Source organism: Aethalodelphis obliquidens, unplaced genomic scaffold, assembly GCF_003676395.1.
Source record: "Aethalodelphis obliquidens isolate GAN/ISIS:26980383/991018 unplaced genomic scaffold, ASM367639v1 scaffold25, whole genome shotgun sequence".
In the NCBI taxonomy this organism is placed as follows: Eukaryota; Metazoa; Chordata; class Mammalia; order Artiodactyla; family Delphinidae; genus Aethalodelphis; species Aethalodelphis obliquidens.
The window spans coordinates 22,444,739-22,459,467 of record NW_020837969.1 but is presented as its reverse complement, the minus strand read 5'-3'; the positions used below and the strand labels follow the sequence as shown (position 1 = coordinate 22,459,467).

General features: G+C 39.3%; 1 protein-coding gene across 1 annotated transcript in view; it reads right to left on the bottom strand.

The window, feature by feature from the left end:
- Positions 1-1,953: 1,953 nt before the first annotated feature.
- TNKS (tankyrase) overlaps positions 1,954-14,729 on the bottom strand; it is a 174,580-nt gene continuing 161,804 nt past the window's right edge. The window contains exons 26-27 of the mRNA XM_027122750.1: positions 11,982-12,138; positions 1,954-5,440 (exon numbers count right to left, since the gene is read on the bottom strand). Coding sequence (XP_026978551.1) covers positions 5,354-5,440; positions 11,982-12,138 — 244 coding nt within the window. The 3' untranslated portion in view covers positions 1,954-5,353. The remainder of the gene's footprint in view (positions 5,441-11,981; positions 12,139-14,729) is intronic.

The following is a 14,729-nucleotide window of genomic DNA, read 5'->3' as shown; positions in this document are numbered from 1 at the left end:
ATTGGTTACGTACACAGACCAACATCACAATGAGAAAATACAGTTACTACTCCAAATGCTGTTGCCAGGAAACACTCTAGATTTCCTCAAAGCTGGTTTTGTAATGTGTTTGAGACACCTTGTTGATAAAAGTACCTTTTTAGTTTGTAGGTATCAGACAAATACTACTACCACATAGACAGGGTGAGCTTGACACAGTGAAAGCAGAGGCAGGTATTCTATGCACATGAAGAGTTTAAATATTCTGTGTAATGAATACAATGGTTATATAGTCAAGGTCATCTTCTAGGTCTAGGCTATTAGCCTTAAAGATTTTGGTTCTTTTCTAATTTTTACTGTTGCGTCCTCTAGCTTTTCATCCTGAACCTTGGGAGGGGCCTGGGAATGTGGGAGAGACACCCCCCCCTACCAGGGTTTAACTACATTTCTCTGCAAATGCTAGGAATCAACAAGGGGCTTCAAGGGCTGCCTGCAAAAAAGGGCAGACAGATGAAAAATAACCGAACACTCTGCATACTAGAGCATGAGAAATCTGTTTGAAAAGATGGGTGGTGGGCTGCGTGTGGAGATGTGAAAGTGTAAATCGCAAAAGAAAACACGAAAGAATGAAGAGTCAAAATGCAATCATCTCTACTGTGTGAACGTTATTTCAAAGGAGGCACAACCCTCTGGCAGATGTTTAAAACTGGTCACATCGTGAGCACGTTTGGTCTTAGTATATAAAATCTTTAGTTTCCTATTGCTTTTCACTTATCACCGTGGTTTATATTTTAAAATGATTAAAAATCAGCTTGTGCAACACCCGAATTCTACATGGTATCACCTGTTGTTGCTAATCCCCACATGCACAAAACTTAATGGGTTTCAAAATCTTTCTAGCATTTCTCTGAACCAGAAGATTTGGTAGCTGAGGAAGTTCAGATGTAGAGAAATTGGGATGGATCAATTCTCTCAGCTCCTGTGCACGTAAAGGAGGCTTACTTATGAAACAGACTCTCATTAAGTAGCTTACCAGGTGTGAGATACGTGGAGATACACCCAACTCGGTGACACCTTTCACACACTGAGAAAGGGAATTACAACTCTGTATTTATTAGGATATAAAAGGTTAAAAAGTTTCTGCCATAGTTAAGGCTTTCTGCCATAGTTAAGAAGAAAGAGTGTCTATTAATTTCAGAACTCACAAAGTATCTGAAGAAGCCTCAACTTTTTAGGGTGGTTTTTTTTTTTTTAAATGCATTTCCTTTTCATGTGCTAGACGTGTCCAGCCAAAGCGCAAATATTATCTTCACAATCACTGTCTTTTCATTTCTCTGTCACTTATTTGACAACAAAGAAGTTTAGCTTCAGTCTTTAAGTAAATTTCTGACACATGAAACCCTATCTTTATGTCAGTTTTGAGTGTTGCCTGAATGACTAAAATCTATAGCTCTATGCAAGATAACTGCCCAACAGAAAACACAGAAAAAAGGCTGTTTATCACAGATTATCATACAAATGGGATCTGGACACACTGGGGGAAAGGTGCTTAAAAATACATACCATCTCTGTTTGAAAGCAATTACAGAAATCCAGAAGGTGGACACGTTTTAAAAGGGAGGGCAAGCTGGGATGAAGTGAGAGAGTGGCATGGACATATAAACACTACCAAACGCAAAATAGATAGCTAGTGGGAAGCAGCCACATAGCACAGGGAGATCAGCTCGGTGCTGTGTGACCACCTAGAGGGGTGGGATAGAGAGGGTGGGAGGGAGACGCAAGAGGGAGGGGATATGGGGATATATGTATATGTATAGCTGATTCACTTTGTTATAAAGCAGAAACTAATACAACATTGTAAAGCAATTATACTCCAATAAACATGTTAAAAAAAAAAAGGGAGGGTAAGCAGTGGCCAATAACCTTTGTGCAGGTGGGAGACTTACTGAAATAGAGAAAAACATAGACAACTCATTGTATTCTAATGCTGTCTTCCAGCATACACCAAAAGTTTATTTTTTGTACAAAGGCTATAATAATAGAATATTCATCTATATTACTTTATTTGCCACATTCAGGCATTTCTCTGCATATATCAATGCACTTCGCTATTTTGAGAGCAAAGGGAAATTACTGTAGCCACTAACATCAAGTTCAAACGAGCACAAGGGTGCCATTTCACAAAAACATCCTAATACTGTTTATTCTACTTATGTTACCGAAAAGCTAGAGATTCCAAATTCCAAGAAGGAAAAGGTAAGGAAGAATCCTGGTTGTACTGCTATTATTTTGCATAGAATTAAAACTCTGGGTTCCATGCTGTCATTTGTTGACAAAGTGGCAGAATCTTCTGAGCAGAGCACATGAGGCTTAATACCCAGTTCTAGTTGCGAAGTGGATACAGAGGTACGGTCGCCATACGCAAGACTCAAGATGGAGAAAGGAGGAAAATGAGAGGGGTCAAAGGTAATTGCTGGAGCTAATTATAATTCCAGACTAGCAATCTGGGGAAAAGGGAAGGAGGCCAAGTACAAGGAGAAAGTGTCCAGTCCAGAGCACTTAACTGATGCCAATAGCTAGCAAACTGGGCCATCAGGTCTAGAAGCCCTTTGATGTCAGACCTGTGGTGGAACCGGTGGAGGCGTCTGGATTCTCTCTTCTATATGGTTTGGGAAACAGAGGGGCCACTCAGGGGAGGCCACACTGGAAGTCCTCACTTGCTAGTGTTTCTATACAGTGTGTATACAAGAAATTAAGTGCATTTTAGCCTAACTTAAAGCCATGCTTTTGAGTTCCAAAGGGTTTTTCACACTGCTATGGGTGGAAATTCCAAACGCAATCAACTTTTGCTAACTTGAATGCACTCATGATGACCTTTGGTTTTCAAGTTTTGAAAAAATGTATTTGGCTCCTGTGAGACATCAATGAACTCATTCTCTTCAGCAGATGAATAATATGTACACATTCTTTCAAGAACTACTATATACTTGAATCATTATGAGACAAGAAGTAGAGCAAATGTCCTCCTTACACACAGTACCTTTACTTGGCACACAGAACATCAGAAACGTAACATTGGCGGTTTAAATACTGAACCACAGTTTACCTTCTCAAGTGTAAGGCTGAAGTTTAAAACTGGCACATCCGTTAATCTAGTTAGTATGATGGAAATAACATATAACCACAGTTGGGTAGTGGCTTATCTTTTTAATGAAGCTATGAAGCTTTTGGGATCTATACCATATTAACCCTTTTATTTAACTAAAAATCACAGCTGTGTTTACCATTTTAAACTATATCTAATTGGGGAGGCAAGTAATATACACTTTCACAGCTACTGAAAACTACACAGATGCCAATTCCTTCAACCCACTGTTACACACAGCAAAAAAGAAGGAAGGGAGGAAAAAAGCCCTCAATGGGTATCAAACTTGAGAGCTTCATGTGGAATTCTAGTGCTATTAAACAAGTAGCCAAGACACAAACACCCAGCTTGGGTCACTAAAACTTCAATAGAAGCAACAACTGAGGCTAATTCTTGATTTAATTTTGAAGACCCATGCAAGATTCAGCTATAAAACTCAAGACTAGTTCCCGATGTCTAGTTCTAGCATTGGACTCAAGCCAAAAGGAAAGCAAAATGTATATTTTAAGAGCCTATTCTAGAATCTTTGCATGTAACCATTTTATTTTTCCTCAGGAGATTAAATGAGGTCACAGCTTAATCAGCCTGTATTAAAGAACAAACAAGCAAGTTAGTTTTCAGGACTTTAAGTTGAAACGGCAAGTTTGCGTCACACTGTTTTTCCTTTTTTCCATCACATTTATATTACTTTTGCTTCGAAGCTGAGTAGACGCATAGCATGTCAAAGTAAGTAAGTTAATGCACTTAATTCAATATTCAGTTAAGGTGAAAAGGGCAAGCGTGAGAACTGTAATGGATAATTTTTTACAAGTAACAATGTGCACTTGACAAATGTTGAGAAAAAAAGCAAAACAAAGTAGTGATTTCAGGAAGAAACAGTATGGTTATTTCTCCACTTTCATTTAAAAAATAACTGAAAGAGTTTTGGTTTCCATTTTTGTTCTCCTTGTCTACTAAGAAGTTTGAGAAAATGGTTCAAAAATTTAGTGCAGGGACCTACACAAACTATCGGAAGCACCTCACTCAAAATAAACCCCAAATCTGGAGTAAACAAAAAAGTTCTTGCATCTGTGCCTATCTAGTGACTACACAGGATTTGAATCCCAGCTTTCTAAACTAGAGAAACAATAAAGTAATTGTTCTGAGACTCTAATGCAGCACAATAATTCCACTGAATTTGGAAATAAGGCAGCTAATTTTGGGGGCGACAATTCTGGTGGTGCGGGTTAAGTGGAGAGAAGTCGTGTTTTCTGTGAGGAGCCCTCGTTGTCCTTTTCTGTGGTCCTATTATCGCACCACAGGCCCCTCATGTGTCGTAATGCTGCTTCTCCTGGATTCACGGGCCTCCCTGGCGGTCTCCCCTCTGAACGTCACAACAGCATCACTCAAGCCTCTCGCTGGCTGGGCTCTTCCTGGCCCTCCAGCACCGTCCTGAACACGTCGGAGGAAGGCCTGAGTTGGAAAGTGCGAGTGGCTCTCGTTGGCTTCGACTGCTCTGAACTTGGGAGCTCCTAAATCAGGTTGGTGTTTGTGCCTTTCCCTTGTAAGACTGGCCAATCAATAAAAGGAAACTGAAACGTGGTGTTTTTCCTTTCCATCTCAGTTTACGTTGATAAGAAGTACAGATACAAGATAAATCAGTGGGAAAAAAAAAAAAAGTGGAAACTAAGCCTTGCTCAGCCAGAAGCTTGGGTTACATCACTAGTGATTTTAGTCAGTGTGACTTTGTGCAAAATATCCTCAAGAAGGCTCGGCTCATTTTCAAAGTAACAACAACAACGATAGCAACAAAAAGTGAATGATGAATGTTCAGAAAAAACGAAAAATGAACCTGTCGTATGTGTATATTTACTATATACACGTGCCATATATAGCGAAGCAAATGTAGTGTGTGAACTGTGAACATTTGGGAATGTTCTGGTTATGTTTTCTTTTTTTCCAAGTCTAGATTGAAGCAATCCTGTCTTAGCAATGGATAACTACAATGAAAATGAGCCTGAGATATGTTAAAAGGCCGCCCCTGTAAACATTTCCTCAAAGGGAACAGTAGCAGTTGAGTATGTATCAGTTACTCATACTATATTCATCACTATCGCAATGCTTTATAAAAGACAAACAGCTTATTTCTAGGCTGTCAGGGATTTATAGAATATTGATTTTGTTGAAAACAATCCACTGTCATCCAGTCCCAGGTTTAAATCCAATCTGGCCTTTACCAGTGGACATTCACTAGGTCTTCTGCTCTGCAGCTGCCGTGGTCTGTGAAGGAGCTTCCGGCTTCATGATCTGGTAGGTGATGAGATACTCTGGGTATGCCTAGAAAGGACAGGAAGCAAAACACGTCACCCTCTGGGCAGCTAAAATACTAAAGCCCGACTTAACGTGGAAGCCTCAGAGTCTGTTGATCATAACCCGTACTCTATGTACACCCAAGAGCCTACGAAGGTCAGCTAATGCACAGGTGCCTGGACAGTTAGGAGGTCCGCCTCCATATCTGTATGTACACCTGTGTAAATCCTATAATCCTAGAATTGTTATAATGTTATTTCTACTTTTGGATACTGTAAAATGGTTACACTATATTTATCCCTCACTAGACAGCCACATGCCATAAACAGGAAAACTCAGGCAAGAAAAAAATCTCTTTCTCACAGCACCTAGCATAGTGCCGTCACATAGCATGTTTCAAGAAAAGTCTGTTACATGACAGAATAATTCACTGAACTGATTTCAAATTAATCATAGATGATGATGTAACCCACTGAGTGAGGAGGAAGAAAGGCAACGTGTGCTGAGTCACCAGTAACTCAGAGGCAACAGTTTGGAGGTGATTTTTACAAGTTGACTAGTTAAAGGCAATTTTTACAGGAAAGAAAATGACTCTGATGAAGAGCCTCCACCCCCTGTACTCCCTCGTCTTCTGTGTCTTCTTTCTTGTAGTAAAACTGAAGGCTCGGTGCTTACAGTGGGAAGAGCACTTCTTGGTGGGAAGAGGAAGCCTGACCAGGAAGTGGTTACAAACCAGAAGTCCCTACAAAGGCAGCTGGAAGGGGGGCAGGGTGAAGCCATGTACACTACCTAGGAACCTGTCACCCCTAACTCTAACATAATGATAAGACTCGACTCAATATTTCAGAGTGGTCTGTGGGTGAAAAATAGTACTCTTTGGTGAGGTAAGTGTTTTGGGGCCCCCAAATAATTTGTTGAATGCTGACCTAGAGAGAGTAAGATAATGGAAAGAATGAAGGATTAAAAAAACTGGACTGTTTATTAGTTAAAATGCAGAAATGAACATGTGATAGATTTATTGAATTATTTCTTTATAATTTTACACCTCTGCAGAAACTGTTATATGTCAGGTGCCTCCGCTTTCCTCATTTATAAATGGGAACAGTAACGACACCAAGATTTTTGTGAGGATTAAACACAAAGATCCTAGAATAGGTTTGGCATAGTAAAAATCTAGTTTGTGTTAGTTATTACTATTAACATTATTATTCTCATTCATCAAAGACTAGTTCTTCTTGAAGAGGTTTCAGTAAGGATTAAAAAAACAAAAACTGTACATATGTTTTGAAAAGTTATAACTGTTTCTATTCATGTAAGGAACCATTATCACTCATAATATTCTTTTCCAAAATTCCAGTCTGTTTTGGTTTGACTTAAGAACAGCAACGGTTTCCATCTTTAGTACACGTAGTTGGAATAACTAAAACAGCAACGGTCTCCATATTTAGTACACGTAGTTGGAATAACTAAGACTGACAATCCTCATTACTCCTGACTTTCCAATCCGGAGCGCAATAACTAAATAGTTTGTAGTTTTACTTTATTATAATGTGAACACTGCTTAACTGTTGAAATGGTTTTAAACGGTATTTTAGTTTTTAGTTACAAGGTAGGTTAGCTATCTATTGCTAATTCTAGAGTTGGGTATAAAGAATCTAGGAAGGCTCAAAAACTGGTGGAAAAATGGAAAAAAACTGGTTAATCAACCAGATAGTTTAATGGTCAAGAAAATTATCTATTCATCACCAATACACATATATTGAGCATCTAGTGCATACAAAGCACTCTAGGGTAAGATATTGAACCTGCTGTCAAGAAGTTTCCCATTTGTTTGGGAAGATAAGCCAGACAGAAAAAGAAGAATTTAAAACTAACCCCAGTGAGCATGTGCTAAGTGTCAAAAATGAGTGTGGGGCTTCCCTGGTGGCACAGTGGTTGAGAGTCCGCCTGCCGATGCAGGGGACATGGGTTCGGGACACGGGTTCGTGCCCCGGTCCGGGAAGATTCCACATGTCGCGGAGCAGCTGGGCCCGTGAGCCATGGCCGCTGAGCCTGCGCGTCCGGAGCCTGTGCTCCGCAACGGGAGAGGCCACAACAGTGAGAGGCCTGTGTACCACAAAAAAAAAAAAAAAAAAAAAGAGTGTGAAGCTCACTCCTACTTCCTTTTGTCCGAATGAAATTTAATATCTATGATACTTTGTATGATACATCCTTTTGCTTGCAGAAAAGTTGCTTAAGCAAAGGGATCGGTAATGCAAGCATGTGAATTTTGGTAGTACACTATCTTAGGAGATTCCTAACACATGTAAATTTTAGGCAGATTCTAAGATGCTAATGGTATGAATGACTTACAGGTCCTTATCTCTTGGTTCCTACTGATTAGGCTACTGAATTGCTTCTGTGTACAGACTGAGATAGGAATTAATCACATCAAAGTCCAGAGGGATTTAAGGCAAGGGAATTACTAAACTGCAGGACTAGAAGGGCCCAGGATAGACCAACAAACATGATTTCCTGTCAAGTCTTACTTTAAACCCATGCTGGTTATAAAAGCATAGAGCATATTTTTAAAGTACCTACAAGAAAAGATTCAACAGCCACTTTTAGTAACTGAATTTCAGAAAATTCTTCTTAACCCAAATCCTCAATGCTACAACTTAAACTCAAATGCTTTCAGTTAATTCTCCACAGAGGTGAAGAAACATGCTCCCTTGAATGATTTTGTGTATTTGAAAATCATCCTACAAATCACTGTGTAGTCTTCTATTCTCCAAGTTACGTAACTCTGCATTGTTCATATCATTTCAGTAAAACTGGCCACATGTCTGAAGCGGCCAATGACCAGAGAATACCTCTTCTATTGTCTAATTTAATGTGAAGCTTATAGTACAACGCACAAAAAAATTCCTGATACTCTAAGTCCAGTCATACACTAAAATCAGAACTACTTTTCTTTCAAGCACAGTGTAGTTAATTTTCAACACATCTTTTCAATTCCAAAGAAACAAATAATCCCACCAATAATAAATAATACTCCTCGGGGCTTCCCTGGTGGCACAGTGGTTGAGAATCTGCCTGCCAATGCAGGGGACACCGGTTCGAGCCCTGTCCTGGGAAGATCCCACATGCCGCAGAGCAACTGGGCCCGTGAGCCACAACTACTGAGCCTGTGCATCTGGAGCTTACGCTCCGCAACGAGAGAGGCCGCGACAGTGAGAGGCCCGCGCACCGTGATGAAGAGTGGCCCCTGCTCGCTGCAACTAGAGAAAGCCCACGCACAGAAACGAAGACCCAACACAACCAAAAATAAATAAATAATTTAAAAATAAATAAATAAATAAATAATACTCCTCGAACCAACCCTCTGAATTTACGTATTCTTGAAAGTGTTGCTACTAAGGGTGAAAGATGATTTAAGGTATCACTAAGGGGAATGAAAGAAAAGTTACCAAAGGAAAAGTCCACCATAAATCAGGAGAAATTGCTCATAATTAGTAGACATTAGAGTAAACACTGTCCATGTGGGAAGCACCTGGATATGGAAGCACCTGGATATGGAAGCACAGGTATGCTCCCCTGAAACAAAACAGCTACTACACACATTTCATTTTTCAAGGTACTTTTTTCTTTCAAATATGATTTGGACCACATCATTCTCTAAAATTCTTTTAGCAAGGGAATCTAAACAAGTTATCAAGTCAAACTACTTAGGAAATGGTTGAAAGATGAGCAAATACTACAAATGTAAACCTATTATTAGTATCCCTTATTATTTCTTTCCACCCAAACGTGAAAGAAATTCTATTTCCCATAGCTAACTTACAAAATCTTGAAAAGTATATGGTAGAGAAAACTGAAATCACCTATAATCTCAATACTCAGAGATAACTGCTCTTATGTTTTGGTTGATTCTGTGTTTAGCATATACCATGTAAATATACTTTTTAAATCACAGGCACATAAATATACTAACATTCATTTAAATCATTCTTTCTGTTGAATATTTAGGTTGTTTAAAATTTTCATTATGATAATCAACATAGCGATGAACCTTCTTGTAGGGTTTTTTTTGGGTGTGATCATCACTGATTATATCTAAAACAAATTTCTAAAAGTGGAATTACTGAGTCAAAGTGAAAGTGTTTTCTCTAGAAGTAGGGAGTTTCTGATTTAAACAGAAAAATTTGACAAATTTATTCTTCAGTAGTTTTTAAACTTTTATTTGGAAACAACTGCAAAACATATTAAGTTGCAAAAATTAAGCTAGTACCTAAAATACCTGTATACCCTTTACCTACATCCAAATATTGTAAAGGTTTTACTTATCCCATTTGCTTTATCATGTGTACTTCTCCCACCTCTATATATACTAGGCAGACAGACAGACAGACAGACAGATTCAGTTACGTTTTTCCCTGAGCCATTTGAGAGTAAGTAATATACCTCATCATGGTTCTTTATCCCTAAATATGCCAGTATTTACTTCCTAAGAATAGGGATATTCTCTTACATAAATTTTATACTGACATAATACTTTTATCTACCTACTGTTCATATTTCAATTTTATCAGTTGATCTAATAATGTCCTTTCTCTTCTAGTACCAGATCCAATTTGGGGGCAGAATCTGAAGTTAGTTGTCCTGTCTCTTGGGTTTCATTTAATCTGAAAGTTTTCAAAGCCTTTCTCTTTTATAACATTGACATATTTGAAGAATCCAGTCTTCCCCTCAATTTTTTTTTTAATAGAACATTCTTCATTTTGATTAGACTGAGGTCATACATTCTTGGCTGGAACACTGCATAGATGATTTTGGCTCTTCTCAGAATATGACATCTGGAGGCACACTCTGTGTGTATCTGTCCCTCATTGGTGATGTTAATTCTGATCATCTGGGCAAGGTACTGCCCCCTTTCTCCAAAGTATAATTACTGTGGGTTTCTCCCCGTCCTTTGTAACTAATAAGAAGACCATGCACAATCCTCCTCTCCGTATCAAAATTATCCCCTACATTTAGCATCCATTGATCTAATCTTTACCATGATGGCTGCAAATCTAGTACTCCCTCCTTATCTACCACCTGCCCTTGGCTTTCTACTGTAAGCAAAGCCTTCCTTTCCCCTTCATTTATTTATTTATCTATCTGTTATCAGTATAGAAACATAAATTCGTATTCTTTCCAATGTTTTAAAATTTATTACTGTACTTATTCTGATGTTCAAACTATCCCAGATTTGGCCAGTGGGAGCCACTTCAAGCCAGCTCTGAGTCCTTGTGACATGCTCCCATCATTGCTTTTGAGCACTTCATTACTTTCTGTTATAACAAGATGTTGTTCCGGGCTCATCTTGTTCCTATTCTGCTCCAGCCCTGGAATTAGCTGTTTCTCCAAAGTTCCTTTTAGTGGGGGTTGGTATTGGAGACCAAGATCTGGGCTTTAGGTGTGCTTATTGCTACTGGGGTTTCTTTGCTTTCAGCAGACAGTGCTAAGAAATACATGCACATATATACTCATGCTTACATATATCTCTTATATACCTCTTACACATATACCTATACATACATATTATTTACATGTGTACAAACATACACATACTAGAAAGCATCAGTTCATATCGATATCTCCAATTTCAGTCCGTCCCTAGCATCATTCTTACCTTCCCCCATTCCACATTTACATGTCTCTTCTTCCACAGTGAGAACCCAGCTCCCAAAATTAACACATCAACACATTTACTCATTTGCTCAATCCTAGAATACAGCTAAAAGAGTTTCAATGCTTTGCCCAAAGCACCACAATCAACAGATCTACTAAATGAAACCCAGGGTTTGTTTGCAATTCTTCCCCCTACTCCACACCTGACCCGGCCCAAGATTGTTGGCATATAAGAAAATCGTTTTCATAGTTTACTTGTATATAGTTAATTTCTTCTTTCTCCTTTTTTAGTTTTCTCTAACAGTGTAGTTAAAGTATCCATTTGAAATTCAATTAAGTTCAGACAAATTGGTTTTTGTTTCTAGACAAATTAGTAGGCATTTAGCAGTATTGTGAGAGTTAAGGCCTGGATTGAAAATGATAGAAAGTTTTCCTGTTTGTTGACAATTTTATCTTGGAGCCTCAAGCATTTGGCAGAATTCAATGTACTGTAGCTTTAAGACTCAGAAAGCTATTCTTCTGTGTAAGTGCCCTGATCAACTCATGTGACCAGCCTGTGGCAAGTACCTCACGAAGATCTTTGAATGGCAGCTACTCTTAGCTCTCCATGCCACGCGGAGGCATTAGTTCAGAACAGCAGGCCACAGGAGCTGCACGAGACACCACACCTTTATTTCTCAGCCACCATCTTGTTTACACTGTATTACCTGGCTGACAGGTGAATGATGGGATCTACGTATAAAGATGATATCAAAGAATTTTGGTATGCTCATTTTGAACTGAATCAACTAATGCTATCAAACTATGTGGTGGATATTTCATTAAATGGCTTTCTTTAACTCTTACGTGGTCTCTGCATTCTGAATCAACTGTTTATGGTAGCTTGGTCATGCTTATTCCACGAGCACCATACCTGCTCTCCTCTGTAGATGACATATTCAGCATAGGCCAGCCCATTCACACTCGGCCTCCCAATGACAGAGTGATGGCCTGGGGGAGCGTGAGCCATTTTCATGGTGCTGAACTGCAGAAAGGACTTGCCAAGGGTCACTCTACAGAAAAGCATTTGTCTGAAGAAAAAAGGAAAGCAATCTTAGAATGACATAACTGTTAGCTTTACTGAGTTTTTCAAAAGCAGTTAATATAAGGCAAGCTAATTTAAATGTCACTTTTGATTTTATGAGTAGGAATAGGATAAGATTTGATATACTGATTTACTATAAGCTGTTAGCAGGCTCAATAGTTATACTTAACAGTTAAAATTTTGGTGTGGTTTAAAAATCAATCATAGAAAACACTTGGCAAGTTTTTGACTAGTGGCAAAAGGACAAATACTAGCAAAAACTGTCTTCTGGAAGGATGCATGTGGCTGGATAGGAAGAAAGTGAAGAAAATAAGCAGATAGCAGCAGCATCTGAAATTAAGATTAGGCTTATTACTCATTATGAAGAAGCAAAAACTGGGATGAGATACATAATAATAAAAGGGGGTTATATATAAAAATACTTAGCCTAACTGTATGTCTGGAAATTATACTACCTGAGTGAAACATGAATTGGGGCAGCTGTTAAATATTATAGAGGAGAAGAAAGATCGATTGGAAAGAAAGTGTATTATGTAAACTAGGGGTTGGCAAAGTATGGGCCAAAATCTAGTCTGCCACCTGCTTTTGTAAATAAAACTTTACTGGAACACATTCTGGAACACATACTGCAACACATTCCCACACACTGCCACACATTCATTTACATGTCGACCATGGCTGCTTTTGTACTACAAGGGCAGAGCTGAGTCACTGTGACAGGGATCATACAGCCTGCAAAGCCTAAAAAACTTACTTTGTAGTTCTTTAAAATAAAAGTTTGCAAACCCTTAACAAACATTTTAATAAATATTTTAACTACGCTATAAGATTGGTCACACTGTTAACTGTAAATACCTGTTATTCAATCAAATAGTTTATTTTTAGTAATGGAGTATGATATTTGCATTGTGACTCATCAGAGATATTACTCTGAGTAAAAATTGTGCCAGACCCAGTTTAATTGAGTCCTGCCTGGGCTGGCTTTTTTAGTGTGATGCTACTGATGACCCTCTGGGATGCTGGCTTGGCAGCAACTGTATCCTCTTGTAGGTCCCATAGGAAAACATTTGGATCTGCATTAGAAGGAAGCTTTTTGAGCTCTATCTCCACACTGTGGTGGCGCTACAGTGTCACTGGACTCTGCCCGCTCAGCCTGCTGGGCCCACTGCCATGGCTACTCCCAGTGTCCATATGTCACTCAAAGCTTGACCTGACAGGCCCTCGCTTTCTGCCTTTTGCTTCCTGCCCCAGGGTGCCCCTGTTGCTGTGGAGACAAAAGAAGATGCAGGACCTGCCCGGCTGGCCCGCGAGGCTGGTACTAGCTCGCGTCCGCTCACCGGCTTGCCTTGTGCCTTGTGTGTGCATTCTGCAGATGCAGCGGCCCCAAGGGGGGACACCAACGCCCTGTGGGGCAAACGCTGACCAGCGCAAGACAGGCGCCAGCACATAGATTCAGCTCTCTTCCCCCATGATGTACTGCTCTGAGATGTAACAGTTCAGACCGTATGAGTCCAGGTCTCATGGACTGAGCAACCGACTGCACTGGTTATGAAACCGTGGCCAGCTCACCGGTGCACCTCCCGGTCTTTGCTCTGCCTCTTTCTCCGCCTCACTTCCTTGCCCTCACTCCTGCTTCCCTGAGGTTGCACTTGCCAGGAAAGTGCTAGTTCATAAGCTTTTGCTTCAGGCTCTGTTTTCTAGGAAATCCTGGCCAAGACATAAACATGTGTGTCTAATTTTAATAAGCAACTGTTAATCCACATCTACGTTCACTTTTACTGTTATTTAGGAGTTAGGTTTGAAGCAACAAAGGAAAATTTCTGCAATTATATATCCCTGGGAATTTTTATGTGTTATTAACCACAGCGACCTTAATAGAAAGAAGTTTTCTTCTGGACATAGGGCATCTGTCCTAGAACTGCTGATGACTACAATTTTTTTCACAACGGAACTGAGAGAGAGAAGTTTTAAGATGAACAACTATAATGAATTTCATGGTTATATGGGTCTTTCTGAGGTTTCAACTGGATTACAAGGTGTCTTACTAACTTGACTTTGCAAAAGTAATGCAGCTGGTTAATCTAAAGAGAAATGCAATAGGTTGCAATCTTTGTACAGCACAATTCTTTTTGTACCTTTTCCAATGACAGGAAAGGGAATGGTATTTTTTTCACTGACTTCTGAGAGTTTATAACATTCTCTCAAATTTCTGAGTTTTAAAATCCCATTTAAAAAGCTAATATTCATTTGTTTACTATTAATTCCAAAGTTATATTCTGAGGTTGGACTTCTAACTAATTATATACCCTGCCTTCAAATATCACTAGCCAAGTCAGCAAATTAAAGGCTCTACTTGTTTATAGAAGTTATGTGCTTTAGTTCAAATGTGACTTTAGTTCAAATGTGACTGAAGTTAGAGGTTCTTTGTTCTCCAGAAATAATTCTCAACCTTGTTCTGAATCTGAAGCAAGGAAATTGGAACCCAGGGAGAAAGCCAAAATGGAGGGAGCTTCACTGTAACCTATGACTAGCTTTTGCCGCTGCTGTCAGCTCTGTTGTCACTACTCCTATTGGGGC